This window comes from Bufo gargarizans, chromosome 2, assembly GCF_014858855.1.
Source record: "Bufo gargarizans isolate SCDJY-AF-19 chromosome 2, ASM1485885v1, whole genome shotgun sequence".
NCBI lineage: Eukaryota > Metazoa > Chordata > Amphibia > Anura > Bufonidae > Bufo > Bufo gargarizans.
This window is the reverse complement of record NC_058081.1, coordinates 591,459,230-591,481,270: the sequence shown is the minus strand read 5'-3', so window position 1 is coordinate 591,481,270 and position 22,041 is coordinate 591,459,230. Positions and strand designations below refer to the sequence as shown.

Genomic DNA, 22,041 nt, shown 5'->3' with positions numbered 1-22,041 from the left:
GGAGGGCAGAGTGCACCCTCAGAAGAGGTTACTCGGCGGCCGCAGCCTCGGCCTTGACTTCTATTGCTGCCACAGAGGTCTCCTCCTTCCTCAGAACCAAGCTGAACCTGATCCAGACGGATGTTGACCAGAGTGTGTCTCGTGACAATATCCTCGCTGCCTTTAAGTCCGTCAATCTAGCCATGGATTTTCTCTGTGACACAGCCCAACTCCAACTAAAGTTGGCGGCCAAGACTATGGCTTTAGTGTCTGCCGCCAGGAGACCTCTGTGGCTCAAACCTTGGAACGCGGATAACGCGTCCAAATACAACCTCTGTGGGCTCCCCTTTGAACCGAACAGTCTATTCGGATCTGAGCTAGACACCATTATGGAGGGTCTATCAGACAAAAAGGGGAAGAGCCTTCCCCAGCAGCCCTTTCGAGGCAGGGGAAGACAAGCCCGCGGAGGCCGACCAGGACAGCAGGGACGTAAGGATTGGGGGGGGCCGCCTAGAAAGTTTTCTAGGCGTTCCCGCAAACCCACCAGGGAGGCAAAGCCCTCCTGACTATGGGCCTCTCAGAGGCTCTTGGATAAACCCTGCTATCCCTGCCGTTACGCCTCTGGATTTTCCCGTACCCCTCCCCCACCTCCCTGTGGGGGGGGCGTCTTCTCTTCTTCAGCCACGTATGGGCCCAGGAAATCCGGGACCCCTGGGTCCAAAATATAGTAGCCGTCGGCTATCTAATAGACCTTATTTCTCCCCCCCCAGGAAGATTCATTGCCACACGCAGTTTTTTGCCAACCAGGCAAAGGGTCTTGGAAGCCTATATCCAAGACTACCTTTCCAAGGGAGCCCTGGAGGAGGTACCGGCAGGGGAGAAGGGTCTAGGGATTTATTCTCCAGTTTTCCTGGTACCCAAAAAGACAGGAGATCTTCGGATGATTATAGATTTGAGATTTCTCAATCGTTTCATCAGGAGGACCAGGTTCCGCATGGAAACCATAAGGTCAGTCAGCCACCTCCTCAACCCTGGGGATGTGATGGCTACTCTGGACCTCAAAGATGCTTACCTCCACATCCCGATCCATCCTTCCTCCCGGAAGTTTCTCAGGATCGCGGTCCAGATATCAGGAGTGTGCAAACATTTCCAGTTTGCCGCCCTTCCCTTCGGAATCTCGTCTGCCCCCCTGATCTTCACCAAGGTGGTAGTATCGGTTGTGGCAGCATTGAGACTCCAAGGTCTGACCATTGTCCCTTACCTGGACGACTGGCTTCTTCTAGCCCCTTCAGTCCCTCTACTTTCCCACCATCTTCATGTTGCAATTTCTTTTCTGCTCCGCCTAGGCTGGATGGTCAACTGGTCGAAGTCGAACGTGAGCCCTTCGACTTCTATCCATTATCTGGGATTCATAATCGACTCTCTGCAGATGTCCCTCCAGTTGACACCGGAAAGAAGAATGCGGATTCAGGACCTAGCAAGGTTCCTTTACGTACCACGACGAGTCTCCATACGGACCCTCATGAAGATGGTGGGGCTCATGTGAGCGGCTGCGGATGCAGTCCCTTGGGCTTTATGGCACCTCCGACCTCTTCAATCGGAGGTCTTAAGCAAATGGAACGGCAGCCCCAAGGGGCTAGATTCCCTGTGCTCCCTATCCAACCAATCCCGGAATTCCCTCAGATGGTGGTTCCATCTACCAGAAGGGAAGTCTATGACCCAACCAGCTTGGCTCATATTGACCACGGACGCGTCCCTTGTAGGCTGGGGCGCTCATCTAGACGGGTCCCCAGTTCGGGGATCCTGGTCTCCTCAGGAGCGGCATCTTTCTTCAAACCTCCGCGAGATGCGTGCTATCCGGCTAGCCCTCCTTCACTTCGCCCCTCGGATTCGGGGCAAAGCAGTGAAAGTCCAGTCAGACAATATGACTGCCGTGCTTTATATAAACAAGCAGGGAGGCACAAGATCCGTACCCCTTCTTTTAGAGATTGGGGTAATTCTTCGGTGGGCAGAGCTGAACCTATCCCATCTATCCGCCACTCACATCAGAGGCTCCCTCAATGTCATCGCGGACCGCCTAAGTCGCGGCCTACCGACCATGGAATGGTCATTACATCCGGAGATCTTCAAACAATTAGTCCTCAGGTGGGGGATGCCAGAGGTGGATCTCATGGCAACCAAGTTCAACGCCAAGGTACAGAGGTTCTGTTCCCTTTACAGGGAGGACAACCCCCTGGCGATAGATGCTCTGACAATACCATGGAGGTTCAGGCTGGCGTACATCTTCCCTCCCTTTTCCATGATCCCGAGGGTATTGATGAAAATCCGTCAGGATCAGGCCTCGGTAATAGCCATCATACCGTTTTGGCCCAGGAGATCCTGGTTTACCCAGCTCATTCAGATGAGTCGGGGACAATATTGGAGACTCCCCCCGGAGCAGACCCTGGTGTCGTGGGACACTCATCTCTGCCCAGATCTGCACAGATTCAACCTGACAGCCTGGAGGTTGACCAGTCCCTTCCCAGAGTAGAAGGGCTCTCTGAGTCGGTCCTGAGAACATTATCGCATTCCAGAGCAGAGTCTACCAGAAAGGCCTACTCCCGGATTATGAGGATCTTCACCTCTTGGTGTAGCTCCAATCAGGTGGCGTTTGCAGATCCGCCCCTCGCAGCGATCCTACAGTTCCTTCAGGATGGGGATAGACAGAGGTCTCTCCTCTTCTACCCTGAAGGTCCAAGTGTTTGCCATCTCGGCCTGTCTTAACAGACCATATTCTCAGGGACCCGCTCATCAAGCGCTTCCTTAAAGGAGCGGAAAGATTGAAGCCTACAATACTGAGACCCGTTCCTCAATGGGATTTGTCAGTTGTTCTTAGGGGGCTAGCATCTCCCCCCTTTGAACCCTTGGAGGAGGCAAGTTTTAAACTCTTAACACTTAAGATGGTTTTTCTTCTGGCCATAACTTCGGCCAAAAGAGTTTCGGAGCTTCAAGCTTTCTCCGCGTTATACCCTTATACCATGTTTTTACAAGATAGGGTCCTTTTGAAATGTCTACCTTACTTTAGACCTAAGGTTTCTACCTTTCAAAATATTAATCAGGTAGTCTCTCTTCCTGTATTACTCTCTGCCTCCTCCCCGGATGCTCCAGTCCGACATCCACTGGACATAGCTAGATGCCTTCAGATTTATGTGGATAGATCCAAAGAGTTCAGGATGGATGAAAATCTCTTTATCCTGTTTGCCGGTAAGTCAAAAGGCCGTAAAGCGTCTAAGACGACCATTAGTCGCTGGGTTAAGGAAGCCATTAGGGAAGCCTTCATTTCCCAAGCCTTAGATCCTCCGGAGTTTGTGAGGGCCCATTCTACAAGGGCCGTAGCTACCTCTGTGGCGGAAAGAAATCTTCTCCCCCTAGAGTTGATCTGCAAGGCAGCTTCCTGGAGCTCGGAGTCTACCTTCAGCTCCCATTATAGGATCGATGCTAGGATATCTGAGTTCTCGGCCTTTGGGCAGACAGTCCTTACTTCTGCCGAGCATGAGGACCCTCCCTAGGGGATTCTTCTTGCTATCTCCCCATCTGTGCTGCTGGTAGGACGTAAGGGAATCGTTAATTTCTAACGATAATTTGTTTTCCCTTAGTCCTAACAGCAGCACACAAATTTCCTGCCCTAAAGTACTTTTTTTCTTGTGACATACACGGTGGGCTGGGGGATGAACCCCTCCCTTTAAGGGAGCTGGAGTTCTTTTATTGGTTTAAGTCTTTGGGCTCATTAAAAATTCCGCCGGTCCTACCAGTCCACGGGGGGCAGTTAACCCCATCTGTGCTGCTGTTAGGACTAAGGGAAAACAAATTATTGTTAGAAATTAACGATTACTTTATTGTTAACAGCAGCATACGAAATATCCTAAGGATAGGTCATCAATAAAAATAACAGACAACCCCTTTTTAAAAATAAAAACTTTGGAAAAAATTATCACCCCCATTTTTGCGCCTCATAACTTTTTTTTTATAGTTGTCTACAACTACGACTGTCTACGGAGCTGCGTAAAGGCAAATTTTTTTGAGGAATGATCTGTAGTTTTTATTGATACCATTTTGAAGTGGGTATAACTTTTTGATCACTTTTTACCGGTATTTGACTTTTTTTTTTTTTGAGTTGAAGTTACACAAAAATGGGAAACAGGCCATTTTTATATATTTTTTTCCATTAGGTCATTGACCGTATAAGAAAAATATTTTCTATTTTAATAGTACAGGTCTGTTCGGACACAACGAAGCCTATGTTTATATTTTTATTTGATTTAAATTTTTATGTTTTTGTGACGGTCACGTACACTACACACAGGGGGGAGGATAGTGACCACTGCGCTCCACCCTCACCCCTGGCCCTGCCTACTTGCCTCGCAAGTCCTAATGACAGGGGACAACTAGACGGCAGTCCCTAACTTAGGATACGTGCTGGGAAGACAGACAAGACAAATAACAGAACGTGAACGGACTGGGTCAATACCTAGGTAGCTACGCTGTACTAAGGAATGAGCAGAGAATAGTCAGGAAAAGCCGAGGTCAAATACCAAGAGAGAAACAAAGTACAACAGGAGTCCGCAAAGAATAGTCAGGTGGAAGCCGGGGTCACAATACCAGGAGAGATTCGCAGTACAGGAGGAGCAGGCAAAGGATCGTCAGGGAACAGGATCAGGTAGTATTCAGCAGTCCTAGAATTAACAGGCAACCTGTGGCCAGCAGGCTGCCTGTATTTATAGTGGGGTCTGAGGGTCATGTGACGTGGCCAGCGTCACATGACCGACAGACAGACAAGTTGAGCACCGAGTGATCAGCTCAGCGCTCAAGGCAGACCTAGGAGCAGGGAGCCTCCCAGCTAGCAAAGCCCTGGGAACGAGGCCAAACACAGATCCTCGCTCCCGAAGCTAAGCAGCAGGTCTGCGGCTGATGGGAGACAGAGTGCGCCTTTATTTCTGAGGTTCCTTTATCATCTTGAGTATTATCTTCAATTACAAAACTAAAGCTATTTGATGTATATTGTAAAAGAAGAACTCTACTTTGGAAATGGAGTGATTTCTTAATGCTATTATGTTTCGGTTTTCGTTTTTTTTCTATTTTGTTTATCTGGGTTGTCATGACTACATGACGTCAGCACTTCATTGTTAGGGGGGGTTATTTAAAATCAGTGTGCATGGTGTCTTTTCTCCTGTTTGACAAAGGCACAGTTTGTGCCGAAACGCATCACAGATATAGATATGTGGCGATAAAAAGAATATTTGCAAGACTATGAACCGTGAGTGCCGGTCCTTTAATGCAATTGTTTCCGTGGGATGCCAACCCTAGGACACGTGCACCGCCACGCTACACCTGCAGTGCCGACTGATTTGCAGTATACACTTTTTTTAAAGCAGTGAGAACAGTGTAAAGACAAAAAGTTCCCCTATGTGTAAAACCTATTAATAAGTTACCATCAGGGCTAGTTCACAAGGCAGCTTTTGGCGAAATCCGCTGCATATTCCGTGGTTGTTTTTCAGTTTGAACGTGGCAGACCCGATCGCGGTTCAGCCCCATTGAATGGTGTTAAATGTGGTTTTCAGAGACTTTTATACTTATCAGTGGGGTGTCCTACCCCCAGGACCCCGCTGATCAGCTGTTTGCACTAGTGCCATGGCATTCTCTCCGGTCACCAACTATAGCACCGTACATTGTATAGCGGCTGTGCATGGTATCACAGCTCAGCCTCATTCACTTCCATGGGTCTGAGCTGCTCCTAGGTCATGTGACCAATGAACTTGACATCACATGGCCTAGGCTAAGCTGCGAGCGCTGTTGCCCTCTCAAACAGGTGATCAGCGGAGGTCCTGGGTGTCAGACCCCCACTAATCAGATACTGGTGAACTATCCAGAGGATAGGTCATTAGTATAAAAGTCTTGGAAAAACTCCTTTAAACCACACACGGACACCCACTGTAGTATCCAGAGGCATCTGTGTGGACACCGCATAAATAAAGTACATGGAACGGTTGCAGAAGATAAATCGCAGCCACGTGAAAGGCAGTACAGCTTCCTATTGAAAAAAAATTATATATTTTTTTTTTTAGAATCCAGGTGACTTTCCAGCAGCAAGGTCCTTTCTGCATCTTATATAGACTTATATGTATATTGTAACTACTAAAAGGAATGAAATGCCAGACAAGACACAGATTTTATACTTTATTAACCTGGGTTATCGCACATTTACAGGTTCTACCTAATATCTAAGTATACATTGAGACGACTCGTCTTCCTGCCTATGTTTCTTTGCTCTATCATTATACTTAACGGGGTTGTCCCATTACAACAACTTATCCCCTTTCCACAGGAGTGGTACCAGCCGCTGAAGCCTCCGCCAGTAAGAACCGGGGCCTGTGTTCCCCCGTCTGAGTGGAGTTATGGACATGCATGTGTGCTGCTGCTCCATTTAACTCTATAGCACTGCCAGAGACAGTCAAGTATCTCTGCCAGTCCCTCAGACTCGAATGGAGAGGCAGCAAACATGTATGTGTGCTGCTCTGTTCAAACAATTAGCATGGGCCCCAGCGGTCGCACCCCACCCATCAGATACTTATGTCCTATGCACAGGGGATAAGTTGTTATAATGGGACAACCTCTTTAAAGGCTACTTACACCTTTGAGGGCATTTTTTTATTTTTTATTATTGCATTATAGTCATTTTGAGCTAAAAATAAATTTTTTCAATTGGTCTTTATAAAAAAAAATGTCAGCCCCTTTCTCTGTACAGTGTTGAGGTTCTCTTATCAGGCTCTATGGGGGAGATTTATCAAGACCGCTGGTTTTGATCTCCCTCGCGCTGGCAGAGAATGCGCCTAATTTATAATGAGTCTAAACAGAAATCTACGACCAGAAAAACTGGTGTAAATGAAGATAAATTAGTCTCGGCTGTTGGCCACAACCCTTCCCCAGTCTGGTCACACCCCTTTTGGAAAAGTTGCAAAGGCGGTGAAAAAAGGAGGCACTTGCACTTTTTTTCCTTTAAAATCATACAGCTTGCAACTTTTTAAAGCCAATTTTCTGGCGTAAGGGAGATGATAAATCTCCCCGTTTGCGTCCCGTCAGACAGCTCATGTGACCTTTATCTGATTTTGTGAGAGCTCATAAACACTTAATTCTTATCTTCCTGATAAGAATATGGCTCAAATAAGTGTTTATGAGCTGTTAGTAGTTCAGAGGGTTATCAGATGACAGCACAAAGTGAAAGTAAAGGTGGATGTTCACTGCTCGATTTTCAGGCAGATTATCGGGAACGACAGTTTCTGCGAACGCTCATTTGCTCAATCTGCCAGTCTAAATGTGCTGCCGATCACCCGATAAAAAAGCAGAATGCTCGTTCATCGGGTGATCCTGACATTCGTGCAGGCATCAATCATAGTTTCTGGGCAGCAGATCGCGCTCTCTAAACAGAGATCTGCTGCCCAGGGATAGTGTTGAGCGAGCTTGTGTTTTCAAGTTCAGCAATGCTAGGGAGGCCCGTCCCCATCACCCCCCCCAAATGTTTTAATCCGGGCTACGGGCAGATGAAGCGGCGGCCGTGCCGGTATGAGAAGCGACGCGGGTGCCCGGGAGCGAGGTAAGTACAACCTTTGTTAGGAACCCGGGCATGTGGGGGGCTTATAGAACTTGGATAACCCCTTTAAGATACTCACAAGGCTAAAGCTTAACCCTTTATGACAAAAATTGCTGACATTTTGTAATATAGACCAACAGAAAAAATATATATTTTTATTCGGTAAATTGCAACTGCCAAAAAACAAATTGCCCCAGAAGGTGTTTGTAGACTATAAATGTGTCTCAATGTACAGGCTCAGTCTTACCGCATAGGTTACAAACCATTCACGTGAAGTCGCCATAGTTGAACTTCATTTCACAGCAAGAAAAGGCAGAGATCTGTGTTTGGACAACACAGAATTTTTTTTTAAAAAAAAGCTTGCCTACCTCTGCTGTAAACGTGTAAAATAAAATATCTCCAAGAATTACATAAATTACATAGTTGAGGATATGCCTGTAAATGAAAGTGCTGGGTCGTATAAGGTGGGGATGTATCTACTGTGCTAGTCTTACAAACATTCCCAAATTACAAGAGCAGGCAATAGTCAAAGTGACTCCTCAAGACCACTTTGTAGTTAAATATATGTTACATGGGAGAAACTGCCACATTATCCCCTGTAGCTGCTTCCTCCAAATCTTCTCAGCTCAGCCCCCAATTCTCTCCCCATATAATCCGGCTGCGCAGCAGGGGAAGCGCATGAGCAGGTTCTGAACTATTCTGCTATTAAAGCGATGGGTACCGCACATTTTAGTTTATAAGTCAGTCTATAACGCTTTATTTCTGTTGTCTTCGTTCTGCTGCTTCCGCTCAGACAGCCACGTCAAGATCTTCTCCTTCAGTTCACGATTTGGTTTAATTTGATCCATAGTCAGAGGACTGCGATTAAATGGGTCGGTTTGGTCACTGCAAAAAAAAAATTAAAAATGATAAAAATTAAGATAAAAATTCTATCTACATACATGTATCTTGCATAAAGGGAACATTGTCTTCAGAAAATGACCTATTTAAATTACTTTATGTTTTTTTTTTGTTTGTTTTTTTAATAATTTTTAATGATGTTATTTTTAATTTTCCATGTCAATTTTTATATTTAAACTAAAGCTAAAGATCCTGCAGTTTTTGCACTGGCCATTATGACTAATAATTGGCACAAATTCTTTGTCTGTACAGATCACTTTACTGCAGTTACCTGCTTATCTGTCATTCTAATCCTGCCTGGAATTATATCACCTACAGACGTGGACAAAATTGTTGGTACCCTTTGGTCAATGAAAGAAAAAGTCACAATGGTCACAGAAATAACTTTAATCTGACAAAAGTAATAATAAATTAAAATTCTATAAATGTTAACCAATGAAAGTCAGACATTGTTTTTCAACCATGCTTCAACAGAATTATGTAAAAAAATAAACTCATGAAACAGGCATGGACAAAAATGATGGTACCCCTAGAAAACACAGAACATAATGTGACCAAAGGGACATGTTAATTCAAGGTGTGTCCACTAATTAGCATCACAGGTGTCTACAACCTTGTAATCAGCCATTGGGCCTATATATGGCTCCAGGTAATCACTGTGTTGTTTGGTGATATGGTGTGTACCACACTCGACATGGACCAGAGGAAGCAAAGGAAAGAGCTGTCTCAAGAGATCAGAAAGAAAATTATAGACAAGCATGTTAAAGGTAAAGGCTATAAGACCATCTCCAAGCAACTAGATGTTCCTGTGAGTACAGTTGCACATATTATTCATAAGTTTAAGATCCATGGGACTGTAGCCAACCTCCCTGGACGTGGCCGCAGGAGGAAAATTGATGACAAATCTAAGAGACGGATAATCCGAATGGTAACAAAAGAGCCTAGAAAGACTTCTAAAGAGATTCAAGGTGAACTTCATGCTCAAGGAACATCAGTGTCAGATCGCACCATCCGTCGTTGTTTGAGCCAAAGTGGACTACATGGGAGACGACCAAGGAGGACACCATTGTTGAAAACGAATCATAAAAAAGCAAGACTGGAATATGCCAAACTACATGTTGACAAGCCACAAAGCTTCTGGGAGAATGTCCTGTGGACAGATGAGACAAAAATCGAAGTTTTTGCCAAGGCACATCAGCTGTATGTTCACAGACGAAAAAATGAAGCATATCAAGAAAAGAACACTGTCCCTACTGTGAAACATGGAGGAGGCTCTGTTATGTTCTGGGGCTGCTTTGCTGCGTCTGGCACAGGGTGTCTTGAATCTGTGCAGGGTACAATGAAATCTCAAGACTATCAAGGAATTCTAGAGAGAAATGTACTAGCCAGTGTCAGAAAGCTTGGTCTCAGTCGCAGGTCATGGGTCTTGCAACAGGACAATGACCCAAAACACACCGCTAAAAACACCCAAGAATGGCTAAGAGGAAAAAATTGGAATATTCTAAAGTGGCCTTCTATGAGCCCTGACCTCAATCCTATTGAGCATCTTTGGAAGGAGCTGAAACATGCAGTCTGGAAAAGGCACCCTTCAAACCGGACACAACTGGAGCAGTTTGCTCATGAGGAGTGGGCCAAAATACCTGCTGAGAGGTGCAGATGTCTCATTGACAGTTACAGGAAGCGTTTGATTGCAGTGATTGCCTCAAAAGGTTGCGCAACAAAATATTAAGTTAGGGGTACCATCATTTTTGTCCATGCCTGTTTCATGAGTTTATTTTTTTACATAATTCTGTTGAAGCATGGTTGAAAAACAATGTCTGACTTTCATTGGTTAACATTTATAGAATTTTAATTTATTATTACTTTTGTCAGATTAAAGTTATTTCTGTGACCATTGTGACTTTTTCTTTCATTGACCAAAGGGTACCAACAATTTTGTCCACGTCTGTATGTGTATAGATAAGACAGGATCCACCATTCACAGTAGGTGATATCACATCTTACCTACTCCTCCCTGACAGGTCACAGAGCATGCCTAGAAATCTCCCAGAGGACAGTGATTGGCTGCAGCGGTATATGGAACGTTACTGCTGCAGCCTGGGGAAGATAACAGAGCAGTAGTACTGAATTCTCTAAGTGTTTAACCATTTTAACAAACCTATGCCTAGATACTAGGCTTAAAAGGGTTATCCAATGGATTATACGGTACTTACCTGCTCCCCGGGACTTGTGTCGCCGCTGCATCTCCGCGACGGTGACCTGCCTTAAGGGGGCTCGCCACCTCGTGGCCTGCTATTGGCTGCCCCCCCCCCCCTCCCCCAGTGAAAAATCTCTTTTAAAGCCCACAAGGAAGTGGAGGGCAACAGGACACTGGCGTTTTGGTTTCCGTTTGCGAGATCCGTTCAGGGCTCTCACAAGCGGTCCAAAACGGATCAGTTTGCATTCTAATGCATTCTGAATGGAAAAGGATACAAACAGAATGCATCAGTTTGCAGCGTTTTGGTGTCAGTCTGATGAAACTGAGACAATCTGGCACAATAGAAAACGTATCCGTCCTCTATTGACTTTCAATGGTGTTCAAGACGGATCCGTCTTGGTTATGTTAAAGATAATACAAACGGATCCGTTCTGAACGGATGCAGACGTTTGTATTATCTGAACAGATCCGTCTGTGAAGATCCACGACGCACCAAACGCGAGCGTGAAAGTAGCCTAAAATAAGTTTTCTCACTGACCACAGTGTATGTTAAAAGGGGCCTCTGACTGCCAGCCTTGGCCACCTATACTATAGATGCTTTCATTTAAATGAGCAATTATATGCGTCCCCACATATCTGTTTCACACATTTTCCACCATGTATCCAGACATGATCGTCTGCTACGTTTGCAAGAGTTACCTAAGTAGATGTCGAGCAATGGTTGACCTGTCCACAGTGACACGAGAGGAGGGTAGAATAACAGGGTCGGACATGACGGTACTCATTATAGGGTCCAGAAACTCATCAGGGGCATCGGCGTAAGTCTCTTCTTCTCGTTGCTGCTGGTCCGCTAAGGACTGAATGCAGAAAATTATTTACAGTTATCTCGGCAAAGTTCAATGCGTTGTAAGATTTACAAATTATTTGTGAGATAATTCAGTCTGTAAAAGGAGGCCAAACACACAATACATTTCTGCTTCAGAACTTTATTCTTTGAAATATGAGAATCTTATGGTAAATTGAGTAACAGTTATGGACGCACGGTAAAAAAAAAAAAAAAAATATAAGGGGTTGGCCCTTCTCATACATTGGGAGCATATTGCTTACATATATATATGCCCCCAATGTCTGATAGGTGCAGGTCCCAGAGGTGGGCACCCATCTCTAGAAAAAAAAACACAAATGCACATGTGCGGTAGCGCTCCATTAATTTCTATGGGAGTGCTGATAATGGCAGCGTGCTGGCACGGCTGTTTCCGTCAGCCCCATATTGGTGAAAGGAGCAGTGGCCACGTTTGTGCAGTGCGCTTCCTATTCATTTCTATGGGCCTTCGGAAAATAGTTGAGCAAGCTGCTCTGCTATTTTTGGCACTCCTGTAGAAATAAATGGAGAGCGTCCGCGCATGCCCAGTCTATCCTCCTTCACTTTGCATGCTCTTTTCTAGAGATAGGTGCGGGTCCCAGAGGGGGACCTGCACCTATCAGACATTGGGGCCATATCCCAGTGATAGGGCCCCAATGTATGAGATGGGCCAACCCTGCAGGATCAAGCAACGACTGAAAATAAACGTGGCATCATCATAAAAGAGAATGATAACTCTGACATCATCACAATGAAACACAGCAGAGGAATAACGACAAAGCTACTGAGACATCACCACAACCGAGCTCAGCCAAGGAACAACGTCAAACCTGCTGTGATACCATTACAATAGAACAAAGCCTAGGAGTAAGGACAAACCCCAGGGCAGCCTGGGACAAAGACAAACATACTGCGGCAGTAACATAATAAAACTGTTTAGGAATAAAGACAAACACCATAGTGACATTGTCATAACGGAATAAAGACGTACACTATAGTGATACCATCACAATGAAATTCTGCCTATGAATGAAAAACGTTTGTGACATCATAAAGGAACACAGCCCAAAAAAAGACAGGCACTAGTGTGATATAGTGAACAAACGCTATTGTGGCATCATAACGCATAACAGCCGAGGAATAAAGAGAATCACGATTGCGGCATAGTCATAGTGCCCCTATTGTGACATCACAATACTAAACACAGCCTAACGATAAAGACAAACATGACTGACATCATCACAATGGAACACAGCCTAGGAGTGAAGACAAACACTGGTGACATCACCACAATAAAATTTTGCCTAGGAATGCAGACAAAAACAATTGTGACATCCTCGCCATGTAGCACTGCCTAAGGCTACTTTCACACTAGCGTTCGGCTAGCGTTCGATCGGATCCGTTCTGAACGGATCCGATCATAATAATGCAGACGGAGGCTCCGTTCAGTACGGATCCGTCTGCATTATTTTAGCAAAAAAAAGCTAAGTGTGAAAATAGCCTGGGACGGATCCGTCCAGACTTTCAATGTAAAGTCAATGGGGGACGGATCCGCTTGAAGATTGAGCCACATTGTGGCATCTTCAAACGGATCCGTCCCCATTGACTTACATTGAAAGTCTGGACGGATCCGCACGGATCCGCACGCCTCCGAACGGCCAGGCGGACACCCGAACGCTGCAAGCAGCGTTCAGCTGTCCGCCTGTCCGTGCGGAGGCGAGCGGAGCGGAGGCTGAACGCCACCAGACTGATGCAGTCTGAGCGGATCCGCCTCCATTCAGACTGCATCAGGGCTGGACGGCTGCGTTCGGGTCCGCTCGTGAGCTCCTTCAAACGGAGCTCACGAACGGAAACCCGAACGCTAGTGTGAAAGTAGCCTAAGACAGACAAACTCTAGTGGGAAATCATAATGACCAAAAAGACACCAAAATATGTGGCAGTTATTTGCACTAACAACTTCTGGATAAATAAAAAATTAAAAACTCCAAAACAAAAACTCCATAAAAAAAGGAAAATGAGGTGCCGATCTACAGTACAGTGAAAAGCAATGTCAAGCAGATAGTCTCCAGGCTGTTTTGCAACTGTAGAGGAAAAAGGAGAAGAACGGGTACAGGGAAACCAAAGTTCCCTGTGGCTGCTGTTCCTGGCAGCATCCACATTTCTGTTCCCAAAGAAAGCAGTTAAAGGCGTTATCCAACCTCTATAATGACCCCCCCCCCAAGGCCCCGGCACCTCATATAGATTAGATTTACCTCGTCCCCGGCCTCCGCATTGCTTCTGATCCCCACGTGGCCGGTGCTGCATCTCCCTGGAGCGCAGATCAAAACATACGGGGGGGTTTGATGGGGCAGCCAATAGCAAGTCGCGACGGGGATGAGACTCCCTAGCATCGTGGGTGATGCTAGGGAGGCTCGACCTCATCATGGCCTGCTATTGGCTGTGTCCCCCCCCCCCCCCTGTATGTTTTGATCTGCACGGGGAGCAGGAGCGACCCGGTTGCCGGGGAGTGCGGTAAGTATAACCTATATATGAGGTGCCCGGGCACTGGGGAAGTCATTATAGGGGTTGGATAATCCCTCTAAGGACAAACTATTTCTGGTCCAAGTCCAACAGTACTGCACTTAAGAAGTATTACGCACTTTTAGCTTAGGTATGCTTCACATATAAGCGGTGATTGAGCTCAGTTTCCCTCTAGTTTGGTACAGAAAACGACGGAGGGAAACTGAGCCAGAACTGATTCCACAGTTTTCTATGGGATCTCTCGTGTACATCTGGTGCATCAGTTGTGATGTAAAATAGCGCTGGTCTCAGTATACAGACACCGGAACCAGGGATCTAAGTGCTTATCTCACCTTAATCTTTTCGGCCATGTTTGTGAATGCAACAATCATATTTCCTGGCTTATTAATTTTCTTTAGCACTCGCACAGTTTGAGCAAAAAGCATTGGCGAGTAGGAGCGACCGTCCTTTGGCACCAAGGCACAGAAGTTCTCTTCGTCTCTGGAACAGAGAGAATACATATTTGACACGACTGTAGATGTATGAGGTCTCGCCCTAACACTATAGCAGTAATCCTGAACTGTTCTGCTGTGACATATTTACCCCAAGTTCAGGTAGATGGTGCAGATATCGGAAACGAGCTGCTGAGGCTTGAAGTCAAATTCGCTGAAGTCTTTGACCTTCAAAGCTCCCATCTTAGGGCCCACTAAATGCTGGAGGAAGTAGTTAAGCATTGAGATGATCCGTTCTGAGAGAAATGATTGGATGAATAACGAACGAATGTCTGAGAAGAGAATAAAATATATATATTCTAGGTAAAATCTCAAAACATTCAGGCCAAATCCATGGCAAAAACCGCATCAAAATCTTACATGTGTTTTTGCCATGGAAATGGCTGTGGATTTCCACTGCAAAGAATGACATGGAATGGCCTAGGACAGTGGTGGCGAACCTATGGCACGGGTGCCAGAGGCAGCGCACTGAATGTAGGCAGGTTATTATAGCTAAATGATAAGGTACATGGAAGATGTACTATACTGGACTGTAGTGTTCAGGTTAAATTGCCGTGTGGAAACGTTGTGATAAATAAGTGGGTCTTGCGTTGCAGTTTGGGCACTCGGTCTCTAAAAAGTTCGCCATCACTGGCCTAGGAGGCCGCAGCACTCACGGAGCGATGTCCTCTTCTAACAGTTGATTGACGGGAGTCTCGGGTGTTGGACCTCCGCTGATCTAATGTTGATGACCTGTCCAGAGGACAGGTCATCAATAGTAATTCCCAGATAACCCCTTTAAGAATGGGGCCATCACAGACAAAGGAAAAATCCCCTTTGCTTAAGGATCATACAAACACTCTACCATGACACAGGTCGCGTGTCAGGTTCCTATTAGAAGCAAATAAATGACATGAAAGAAAGGTCAGGTGCACCATTACCTGAGGTGAGGAAAGCCAAGGTTCCAATTGTCTCATTTGACATAATATTGTGAAATCGGGCTAACTGGCCGAACATGAGCAGATTGGACTCCTTCTCCCGTCGGTTGTCGGCGCTCAGCCCGTCCCACTCTCCCTGGTCCCTCTCTATCTCCAGAACTTTAATTTTGCTTAGGTACTGCACAACAGAGAAAGAAATATTCAGCAAAATGACAGGGGCTTTAAATATGTTGTCTCCAAGGACTGATCAGACAAAGCAGTCCTTGGAGACAACACTGAGCTGGTACCGCACACCAAGGCTCGTTTCTTACCTGGATGGCCTCATCTAGTAAAAATACAGCGTCATTCATCAACAAATTTAGGAAGCGCAAGAAGAGAGGTGGGTTTACAGCCTCAAGGTTTTCAGCAGCGTAATCTGCCAGTTTCTGTAGGGCACAAATTAATAAGATTCATGTAGGACATTTCATACGGGAACGGATACAGATTTACAACTCACTACCGAGAATCTAAACCGTCACTAACCTTTATGGCCTCTCGATAGGTGTCTTGCCCCCACATGTATCTCAAGATAGGATACATAGGACGTCGATAGTTGAATTTCTGCTCAAACTGATGTGGGTCACCTTAAGATACACGGTTTTGTAGATTAGGAGATGTTGCATCTAGACATGCATGTCTCTTCACTAAAATGGATCGGAACTGTTCAACCACCTACCAGTAAACTCTATGTCCACAAACACCTTTATAAGAGCCTCTGCCAGACGTGGTGCGTGTCGGAAAGAACAGAAGATTCTCTGACGGTGGTAGACGCTGGAAATAAGGGGATTTTGAGTTTGCTCCAAATGAGGCATGACCGCCTCCAGGACTTCTGCCAGCTTGGCACGCAAGTGAGGGTTTTTCATCCTAAAGAGCAAGACATTAAATTTATACTGCAATCCTTAATTAGTCATTTAAGGGGGTTGTCTGTGATTTTATGAAACTTGAGAAAATGCAAGAAAAAGAAAGAAAAATCGATAACTACCTGTTAAATTCCCTGCTGCTCCAGCGCAACCACTCTGGTGGTCTCTGCCGGTCTTGCAGCAATTATGTCAGATACATCATTTAAGTAAAAAACAGAAATAGTCTCTCAAAACGTTGTAGGGTACTTATCGGCGCTGCAGATCCACCGTGAGACGTGGGTCAAGTTCACATAGAGTTCAAGTGATTAAGTAATGGTGGTCACGCTGCCCAGTACATAGAGGTCCGCCGGGTCAAAAGGTATATCGGATATCCAAGCTTTTCACAATGCAGCCACACAATAAAATTCAGGGGTTCATGCTCCGAAGGACATCCAAACAGCTGTAATAAAAATTTGGCGCAAAATAGTGAAGTTCCACAAGGATATATTTCCCAAGGATTTTTTAATATACTCACAAGAAAGTAAATTATAAAAGCATATAACCAAATAGTAGTTCCTCGTGTGGGGTGCTACACGAGGAACCACTATTTGGTTATATGCTTTTATAATATATCCTCGTGGAACTATTTTGCGCCAAGTTTTCATTACAGCGGTTTGGATGTCCTTCGGTGTATCGACCCCCGAATTTTATTGTGTGGCTGCATTGTGAAAAGCTTGGATATCCGATATACATTTGATCCGGCGGACCTCTATCTACTGGGCAGCGCGACCACCAGATACATCATTCACAGGACTATTATTTATATATATATATATATATTTGTTAAAATCCTGGGTGACCCCTTTAATAGAATAAATTCCCTTTTTTTAGTTGTAAATATATATTATATATACACACACACACACACACACACACAATTTTAAGGCTATAGGGCTCAATTTAGACAACAACAAAAAACAGACAAGTATTTTACAGTTTATGACCCCAGTAATATAAGGTAGTAAAAGGCTCAGTGCCAGCTTACCCAATGATTTAGGGTAGTGGACGAGTTAGTACTACCTTTCCTGATGGTCTATGGTAGGTAAAAAAGTATTTTTATTGCTTTTGCAAATGAGTAGTTAGGACCACGAAGGGCGTGCCTACGTCACTCTGTGCACCCTTGCTCTTCTGCCAGCCCCTCCTCCTTATTGAGGGTCAGGTTTGTGCATAGTCATCTCGCCTGGCCCCGTCAATCAAGGAGAGGGAGGGGCTAGCAGAGGAAGCAGGAGGAGCAAGGGTGCACAGTGGCTTGGGCCCACCCTTGGTGCACCTAAGTACTCACTTGCATAAGGAATAAAAGTACCTTTTCTCCAGAATGAAGCAACAGATCGCTAAGTGAAAGGTATCATTACATTCCACTGAGCTAGTCCTACAAGTCATTGTGCCTGGGTTATCGGTGAATTTCCTGGTGACTTCCTTTGTGATCTAGTGCAGTGGAGGGGTTAAAGGGAACCTGTCACCGGGATTTTGTGTACAGAGCTGAGGACATGGGTTGCTAGATGGCCGCTAGCACATCCGCAATATCCAGTCCCCATAGCTCTGTGTGCTTTTATTGTGGAAAAAAAACGATTTGATACATATGCAAATTAACCTGAGATGAGTCCTGTCCCTGACTCATCTCACATACAGGACTCATCTCAGGTTAATTTGCATATGTATCAAATAATTTTTTTTCCACAATAAAAGCACACAGAGCTATGGGGACTGGATATTGCGGATGTGCTAGCGGCCATCTAGCAACCCATGTCCTCAGCTCTATACACAAAATCCCGGTGACAGGTTCCCTTTAATAACACCATCCATAATGCTCATCTCTTTCAGCGTTGCTTCCTGCACTGCAATGATCATACAGTTCTAGGCAAAAACAGAGCTGCACACTTCTCTCTTTAATCCCTAGTTTAGATCAATAGCATTAAAGCGACCCTCCAGTCAAAATGTCAGGCATTCTTTGAAAGTCTGAGACCCTCCTCTTTTGCTCTCATGGACACAGCGCTGACATCATCAGCACTGAAGAGAGGAAGGAGTGGGCATATCTCAGACTACCCCAAGAATAGTGTTGAGTGAACTTGTGTTTTAAGTTCGGCGTCTAAAGTTCGGGTCATCGAAGTATCCCGTTATGGATTCTAAATTCCGTTATGGTCCATGGTAGCGGAATCCATAACGGGATTCTTCAATAACCTGAACTTTAGACACTTTAGACACAAGTTTGCTCAACACTACCCAAGAACACTCTGCATAAAGAAGTTTGAGACTGTCAGCCATTTTGTGAGGATACACATTGGGGGAGAGGGGGGTTCCAGATTACACATAAACAGTGGCAGGATCGTTCATGAACAGGGCACCAGGTATGACTACACATGTGCAATGTATAGAAAATGTTTTACTTTTGGGCCGCTTTATGTATTTAACTAGTATTTTTTGGGAAGTTGATGACTCTTCACTCCCCGTGGATTCAGCAGTGCCACCATGCAATGTATGCCACCACTTACCTTTCAACGCTGCCTGTAAACACAGTTATAAAATCCAGTATCTGTTCCAGAGATTCTGCAGCAGTCTCTAAAACGTCATCTGCAAATCGTCTCAGGAAGATGAAAAAGTCTCCCAGGTTATCGGCAAAGAATTCTGTAAATGAAATAGTAGTGAGGAAATATATGTATCAAAAGCATGCCACGTCATGTGTATTCAGATTCTGGTTACATAGCCTGTAAAAGAACAATGAACATAGAAAATCCACAGAAAAGAACAAGCCCCTTAAAGGGGTATTCCTATCTGAGACAATAGGGGCATATTGCTAGAATATGTCCCCATTGTCTCATAGGGGCGGGTCGGTCCCGCCCCTATATCGAGAATGGAGCGGGGAACCACCACCAAACGCTCCCCCCACAGAAGTGAATGGGAGCGAACCATGCTTGCACGGCCACCACTCCCACTCATTTCTATAAGGGACGACAGAAATAGCAGAGCCAGCGCTTGGCTATTTTCGGCAGCCCCATAGAAATGAATAGACGGCAGCCACGCATGCGCGGTGCACCCTCTGGAACTTTGCCGACTGCCTTTACAAGATCGGTGCGGATTTCACCACTGGGACCCAAACCTATCAGACAATGGGGGCATAACCTATCGACATGCCCCCATTGTCGGAGATGGGAATTCCCCTTTAATTTTCCCCTTTCCTCTGATCCTATTTGATATCATATAACCATTAAAACTGAGAAATTAACAAAAAAAAAAAGATTCGCCGTATCCTCTACTCCTCACAATCTTGTGTCTGGCTGTTAGACAACTGGCTGCAGCAGAAGCCTCCCCACTATTTCTGCAATAGGACACTGAGATTCACGATCCCTGCCACCTTGGCTAAGGCACATTCTTAGCTGTTTATTAGCCAAAGATGCAGGAAATGAATGGTATTCTCTGCACAACGTCTAGAAGACTGTTTTGGGAACATGCACAGAACCCTGTAGATTGAAAAACAGTGGGGGCTCAATTTTATCATTTATTTCTAGGTTTAGCATTCCTTTAAACTGAAGTGCCACCTTTGACTAACACCCACGTAGTACTCTTCATTCCCATTTCACTTATTTTAGTTCAGTACATAACAACTCGTGTAGTGGTATGAAAGATCTAGTACGGGTGTTACCCATTATAACATGTATATTCCTTGCAATAAATAGATTGCAATATTTAAAAGGAACTTTCCTACCACATATCACTAGGAGATGCCACCACTTTCTGAAAAGTAAGGGGCTGACTGCTAGGACCCCGACCAATCCCGAAAATAAGGTTATTCAAGCTCTTCAGTTCCTTCATTGACTTTCCCCCCTACACTGATGCCTTTGGCTGCCCGTTGTGCCTGCAACTGCAACCCAGCTCTTAGAAAGAAGCACCACGGAGCAAGGAGAAGCTTTGAAGGAATCTGAAATTAATTATTTTGTCTTATCTGGACATTTATGGCACATCCAAAGGGTCTGCCATTTAAATGTCTGACAGGGAGCGGATCTCACCTCTGGAACCCGCTGTTATCTCCAAAATGGGTCCCATTGTGCATCATCAGGAATGGAGAGGATGCCATCATGCACAGCTCTCTCCATTCAATGCCATGGGAGTTCCAAAAATATCTGAAACGGTGCACGGTGTCCTCTCTGTTCTCAGCAATGTGCAATGGGGCCCTGTTCTTGGGACAGAATTGGGTCCCATAGGTTGGGCCCACACCTATTAGACAATAAAAAGAAAAATCTTATGAGTGAATCGTTACCATAAGCAGGACTGCTGATAATAAAAGCTCCTTAAAGGGGTTGTCCGGTTTTCTCATATTGTTGACCTATTCTTAGGATAGATGATCAATATCAGATCAATCGGGTGAAATTGTGAAAAGCCTGCTGAATTTATGCACTGAAATATGCAGCAAAATAGACATGATTTGGTGCAGATTTTGCCCAGATGCTCTGCATATTTCCCAGCAGACCGCCACATGTGACCGCACCCTATCTCCACAAAACAGTTCACGCTGTAATGGCTGCATGGTGCCTATATTAGATGGTGAAGAATTCCCCTGCTGCAATTCAGGCCGAACATCTCCTGTCAATATATGCATTGGTACCTGGTATGTAGGCGAGGGCACTGTGTTGCACATCAGGTATGGGAAAGGTGAGTGACACTGGTTCTGTGCCTCGATTGCCCAAAGCAATCTGTACTAAGAGAAGTGCTGTGGAGACCTGAAGCTGCAGGCAGTTCTGTAGCGTTTGAGGTTCGCTTAGTGCCGCTTTCAAGCAGAGATAGATGGTCATGAGGCGCTCAAACTGTTCCCGTAGGTTCTCGGCGGTGGGGCTGCCACTTTGCTGGGCATCTCGCCATGCTCCTTGTAGTCTGTGTAAGCTCTGGTTTACCTTCACCATTTGTTCATGCAACCTAGAAAGAGATTTTGGTTTAAATAATGACATGCTCTCCATAAAAACGCCATAGCATTAAAACCCTGTTTAATATCGTGTACTGTGCGGCCACCCTGCCCCATATACAGTAGTCTGAAATGCCCTGCGCGATCCGACACCTTTCTGTCAGAGCCACCATTACACTTTCCAGCAGTTTGCTTTACAGTAGCTCTTCTGTGGGATCAGACCAGATGGGCTAGCCTTCACTCCCCACATCATCAATAAGCCTTTAGCACCCATAAGGCCAACACCAGTCGCCTTTTCGTGGACCACTTTTGGTAGGTACTAACTTTCCCACAAGACCTGCCATATTGGAGATGCACTGACCTAGTCGTCTGTCCATCACAATTTGACTTCATACCCTTAAACCTGCCATTTTTCTTAATTCCAACACAGATGGGCAAGATTAATCAAAAGTGGTGCAAAGGAAAACGGGCTTATTCGTCCACAGCAACCAATCGGATTTCACCTTTTATTTTTCAGAGCTCCTTTGGAAAATGAAATAAACAAACAATCTGATTGGTTTCTATGGGCAACTAAGCCAGTTTTCCATTGCACCACTTTTGATAAATCTCCCACTAGGAACTGCCTAAGGGTGCTTTCACACTTGCGTTTTTCTTTTCTGGCATAGAGTTCCGTCACAGGGGCTCTATACCGGAAAAGAACTGATCAGGCATATCCCCATGCA

At 45.2% G+C, this 22,041-nt stretch overlaps 1 protein-coding gene across 2 annotated transcripts in view; it reads right to left on the bottom strand.

The window, feature by feature from the left end:
* Nucleotides 1-6,179: 6,179 nt before the first annotated feature.
* The window catches only part of UBE4A (ubiquitination factor E4A), a 41,138-nt gene continuing 25,276 nt past the window's right edge, over nucleotides 6,180-22,041 (bottom strand). For both annotated transcript variants that reach the window (XM_044281859.1, XM_044281858.1), the window contains exons 11-20: nucleotides 21,026-21,333; nucleotides 18,918-19,050; nucleotides 16,206-16,393; nucleotides 16,013-16,113; nucleotides 15,802-15,915; nucleotides 15,494-15,668; nucleotides 14,665-14,845; nucleotides 14,415-14,562; nucleotides 11,400-11,557; nucleotides 6,180-8,488 (exon numbers count right to left, since the gene is read on the bottom strand). In XM_044281859.1, the coding sequence (XP_044137794.1) occupies nucleotides 8,350-8,488; nucleotides 11,400-11,557; nucleotides 14,415-14,562; nucleotides 14,665-14,845; nucleotides 15,494-15,668; nucleotides 15,802-15,915; nucleotides 16,013-16,113; nucleotides 16,206-16,393; nucleotides 18,918-19,050; nucleotides 21,026-21,333 (1,645 nt within the window). In that variant the 3' untranslated portion in view covers nucleotides 6,180-8,349. The remainder of the gene's footprint in view (nucleotides 8,489-11,399; nucleotides 11,558-14,414; nucleotides 14,563-14,664; nucleotides 14,846-15,493; nucleotides 15,669-15,801; nucleotides 15,916-16,012; nucleotides 16,114-16,205; nucleotides 16,394-18,917; nucleotides 19,051-21,025; nucleotides 21,334-22,041) is intronic.